General features: G+C 43.5%; 1 protein-coding gene across 1 annotated transcript in view; it reads right to left on the bottom strand.

The window, feature by feature from the left end:
• The window catches only part of LOC106805285 (trafficking protein particle complex subunit 11-like), a 17304-nt gene that overhangs the window by 7386 nt on the left and 4637 nt on the right, over positions 1-5281 (bottom strand). The window contains exons 7-13 of the mRNA XM_014806823.1: positions 4287-4383; positions 3959-4092; positions 3249-3390; positions 1794-1884; positions 1165-1323; positions 592-646; positions 190-270 (exon numbers count right to left, since the gene is read on the bottom strand). Of these exons, the coding sequence (XP_014662309.1) occupies positions 190-270; positions 592-646; positions 1165-1323; positions 1794-1884; positions 3249-3390; positions 3959-4092; positions 4287-4383 (759 nt within the window). The remainder of the gene's footprint in view (positions 1-189; positions 271-591; positions 647-1164; positions 1324-1793; positions 1885-3248; positions 3391-3958; positions 4093-4286; positions 4384-5281) is intronic.

Here is a 5281-nt window from a genome sequence, read left to right as displayed (position 1 = left end):
GAGAGAGAGAGAGAGAGAGAGAGAGAGGTGGGAGAGGAAGAGTGAGGAAGAGAGAGGGAGGGTGAGTGAGGAAGAGAGAAAGAGAGCGGAAGTAAAGAAAGGAGAGAGGGTGACAGGGAAGGAGAGGGGAGAGAGGGAGAGAGAGAGAAATAAAAGGAAAGAAACAGAAAGAGAGAAAGAGAGAGTTACCTGAGGGCAATCTGTAGAATGTGTGTGAGGAGGCGCCACCAACGCTCAATCCTGTAGTCCCACATCACTCTTCCCAGCAGCCTGCAACATGAATAACTCCATCAAAGCTTGGCCAAACGTAATGATGCATTCATCATACCACGTCAAGCATCAGTAGTCCCTCTCAGCAGGAAGAAAAATGCAAAGTAAAAAGCTCAGCACCGAATCCTACACAAGACCCTGGAACAGGAGATCCACATTGTTCCAGCCATTGTGCAGGTGTTACTTTAACATTACTACCACTACCAGTATATATTTTAGTACTCAAAGGATAAAAAATATTTAAAAAAAATAAGCACAGGGCAGCGGCGGTGTGTCTGTTTGCTGTTAGAGATAGAGATAGCGAGAGAGAGCAGGACTCACGTGAGAGCCTTGCTATAGTCTTTGGCATGATAGTACTCCTCTCCCATCTGCACGACTGCAAAAGAAAAGCACAGCGAAAAACTTGTGTAAATCATACAAATGCAAAGATCTATCGAAAGGTGCTGTTAAATTTAACACTGTGACCTACCAACGTGCAGCTTGTCATTGGCTCTCATCTACAAACAATAAGTGTGTGTAACACTAAACAGTTCATCACTGTATCAACCAGCAAATTTAACAAAATTAGAGCAAATCCATCAGGTGGTATAGGAAACAATACGATATTATACGATATTATACGTCTTTATACGATATTAATCATAGGATGCCAGTGTTGGAAGTAGCAGCTATAGTCTCCCCGTAAGAGACTGGTAACTACTGAGCAGGACTGGGTAATTATCTCATAGATTCTTCTATTGGTTAGCAACCAAAAGTACTGAAATGAGACCTGGCTGAGTATCCAAACTTATTTTCAAGACTGAGCATGCAACACTAAATTAAATAAGAAATAATTAAATAAATGAAACCTATCAACCGGCATTATAGCTAAGCTACATGTTAGCAGTAGCTGACCTAGGTATCGCTTCATCCTTGCTGACTTGTACTTCTTGAACTGGCCGACAGCTGAACTGAGGAGCGGAATCACTAGCCAGGAGTGGTCCACCTGTGCCTCCCTGTGCTGCAAGGCCAGGATAGCTTCTCTCTCTTTCTGCATATTGCCAGGCTCCAGACCTACGCGCAGGTAAGTAAGCCATTAGTTCATCTTCACACATTCTAGGCCACTGTCCACAGGCATGGTGGTGAAAATTCATTATGCTCGCAAACGTGTCATGCTATAGTGTAATATAATCGGCTGATCAAGTATATCAGGTGACTGCTACTGGCCAACCTGGGAGCCTAAGTTATGGGCGAGCAAGTGTTACGTCACAGTGGATATATAGCAAACCTCCAGCAGTGTCTGGCTTCTAGTACAGTACAGAAAGAGCACAGTACCATCACAAAGACTAGACAGAATCAATCAGTCATTTACTCTATTTACACTTATAGTATGACACCTGAAGGTTATGTATGAACTAGATAGTACAATTAGAGGATATGAGACATCGACATTGTAGCACACAAAGCAGACAATTCGATATTTCCACAGAGTCAATAAAAGTCTTAGGTTGACTCGTTACTGATGTCTCTGCTGTAAATCTTACTTTGTTGCCCTTGCCTCCATGGTCTCTGACCGTAATATTCCAACTGATCAACACTTTCTAGTGGATCGGGCGATGGGTATGCGTGTTCCCCCTAAACATCGAAGATTAAATTAGTGACATCACGATGCAGGATCGACCATATGGACAGCGTGGCATATTCTCACATGTCATTCAGATATCTCTGAGAGTGCTGTTTAGATAGTTGTAAGAACAATATAAAGTGACAGGTAAAAGATAGCAATTGCAAGTAAAGGGGTGAGAGAAAAGAAAAGAAAAGAATAAAGCAATGGAGGAAAGCAGGAAATGATGAGACAGACTGAGTGAGCAAAACATCAGGAAAGAGGCAGGAAGTGACAGATCGAGAGAGAGAGATAGCATGAAGAAGGCGGGTGAGAGGGGATAGGGAGGGAATGAGAAAAAGAGAACGAGTGTGACAGATCATAAGAGAGGAGCGAAGAGTGAGACATGTGCTGAAAGAGAAAGAAAGAGAGAGAGAGAGAGAAAGAGAGAGAGGAGCGCAAGAGAGGAGAGAGCGAATAGAGAAAGAGAAGCAGAGAGCAGGACGAGAGAGAGAGAGAGAGAGAGAGAGAGAGAAGAGAGAGAGACAGAAAAGGAAAGAGAGAGAGAGAGAGCAGAGGAGAGTAGAGAAGAGAGAACAGCAAGAGAGAGAGGGAGAGAGGAGAGAGACAGAAAGGAAGAAAGACAACCGAGAGAGAGTGCGGCCAGAGAAGAGAGAGAGAGAGAGAGGAAAAGAGAGAGAGAGAGAGCGAAGAGCCACGCACTTCGCATCGACCACACACATACACATACCACATACACACACACGGAGGCAACACGACACACACGGAAGCGAGCGTAGGGGGTGGAAGGACGAACCGGGCGGCACAGCACGCACGACAGCGAGCACGCACGGCACGGCCCGTAGATGTGCGGCCACGGGTCACGGCACGCACGCGCCGGCCATGGCCTAGCGCAGCCCCACCCGGAGCCTCGCAACGCAGCGACGCACGCGACGCAGTCGCAACGCACAGAGCCGGGATGGCACGCACGACCGCGAACGACAAGGGGCAATCGGCGGCGACCACGCCACCGCAGCACGCCCGCACACACACACACCCCAACACAGAGACGACGACGAGAGAGACAGAGAAGAGAGAGAGAAAAGCAAGAGAGAGATGAGAAAAGCAAGCAGAGAGATAGAGAGAGAGAAAACAGAAAGGCAGAAAGAAAGCGAGAACGGAGAGAGAGGAGAGACGAGAGACGAGAGAGAGAAGAGACCAGGAGAGGAGAGAGACGAGAGACGACCGAAGGGAGAGAGACGAGAGACGAGAAGAGAAGCGAAAAGAATGAAGAGAGAGAGAGAGAGAGACAAGAAGGAAGAGAGGAGGAGAGAGGATCGGGCAAGACTAAAAGGAAAAAGAGAGGCCGGGGGATTTGATAACATACTGAACTCACCATACATAAACCACGGCACAGCTTCTTCCTGGCCACGGCATGACCGGCTGCTTCCTGGTAGTAAAAGCCAGGGTGCTGGGTCTGTATGGCCGTCAGACCTACCGTGATTGCCTCCTCAAACAAGTCCCCAAACACAGCAAACCTACACGACAAGCAGCACTCACAGGGCACGGCACAAACAGTATTGCTCTAAACGCGTGTTTAACTGCTTCATAACAAAGTGTTCCTTTTAAGTAAAGCCTCCATTTTTTCTCAAAGGACGTGTTTTTGCTGATGAACTGTAAAGTGATAAAAATGTTGAATGAAAAGTAGATTTTCATGTCCAATGTTCTTTATGAGTATGACAGTTCACATTATGACTATACAAACTAATTTTCTACCCTCATAATATGAGTATTTTTATGCTTACTACTGTGGAAACATACCGCAAAATGGTTCAAAAATCATTCGTTGTATCGACAATCAAAACACGAAAAAACCAGTTTTTGCAGAAAAATACAATTTTCTTCTATCACCGATCACTCATTCTCATTCACTGTCAATATCACTGTCATTCTCAATCACTGTCAATATCACTGTCATTCTCAATCACTGTCAATATCACTGTCATTCTCAATCACTGTCAATATCACTGTCATTCTCAATCACTGAATGCTTAGATTGAGAGAGAACAATTTGTCAGCTCTAAACATTGAACTCGGGATACTCACTGTTTTGACATCCATGCGCTCTGCTCGAATGATAGTTCCGCCGTGCCAATCTTTGCCTTGTAAATGTCGACGTGTCTTCTGAACTGAGCTATGGCGTCTAAGGGTGTGGTGTGCTGGAAACACAGCTTGCAAACCTACACGCAGAAAACAGGAGCAGAAGCGATGAGATTCACCTAGGTTCCATTAAATTGCTCAACGACAAACAGATCTCTGCTCGAGTCGGATGAGAATGTTCGTGGTAATTTCACGATTCGATAGAAAGCCAGTCTACTCGGGACGAGTGTACAGCGCACATCTCAACGTATTTGTTTCGCTGTTGTCGGATCACCTTGTAATTCACGAAGCCAGCGATCGTTTTAATCTCCAGTAGATTATAGTCGGTGATACGCAGCTCTTGCAGATGCACGTACGCCTGTTTGTAGTGTCTGAAAATGATCAGAAGACACAGCATGATGATGGGCATCCAATGAAACACACCATCATTTCAGGATGGTATGGTGGGTGACATGGTAAGAAACTTGATGGCACCGATTTCCTGATTCTACCCAGAGCTGCCATATAACCTGGACCACCTACTCTTTATACTGTCGTCTCTTTTTTCATCTTATTCAAGAGGTCAAGTTACCTCCAAACAATGGAGATGGCTTCTTTTTACACTAACAAGACATCTATAACATTCTATCAACTTGAAGTAAACGAATACGACCGTAGAATTTTAGGGTACATTATGATACTTATTCCATAAAATATATTATATACCTACATAGCTCTCATAAAACATTCAATTTTGTTCTAAAATCTGGGGTAAAAGAGTTTTGGAGCTGCCATAATATCATTCGACTTTGCTGCTTCCTGATGAAATTATGCATTTTCATTTTTATTTTGCACAATTTAAACCAGGAGCGAATCACAAAAGTGCTATTATATTTATAGCTAACTATTATTTAACCAAGTATCTTCTTGCAAAAAGAAATACTTCATAATCTAAATGAAACCAACAGCACAATATAAAATGTTACAATCGTCCTGTTAAATTGATAACCAAGAAATGCCCTTAGTCTGTAGCATACATATGTATATATATATATATATACATAACATATATGGCTAAATTGTTGCGTAGTGCAACTCAGTTTGAGGATACATTGAATATACCTAGTGTATTTTTTTCCTTTTAAACTTAAATTATTGCAAATAAATTCGTGACGTAAATTTCTTCATGTTATCTCCTCACAGTTTATATTAGACTTTCAAAGGATCAGATCCAGTAAACGATGAGATCAGCAATGCCCAAACCTGCAACGAGTATAATTACTGCAGCTA

Source organism: Priapulus caudatus, unplaced genomic scaffold (genome assembly GCF_000485595.1).
Source record: "Priapulus caudatus unplaced genomic scaffold, Priapulus_caudatus-5.0.1 Scaffold108, whole genome shotgun sequence".
Classification (NCBI taxonomy): Eukaryota; Metazoa; Priapulida; class Priapulimorpha; order Priapulimorphida; family Priapulidae; genus Priapulus; species Priapulus caudatus.
The sequence above is the reverse complement of the archived record's forward strand: the minus strand, read 5'-3'. Positions and strand labels throughout refer to the sequence as shown.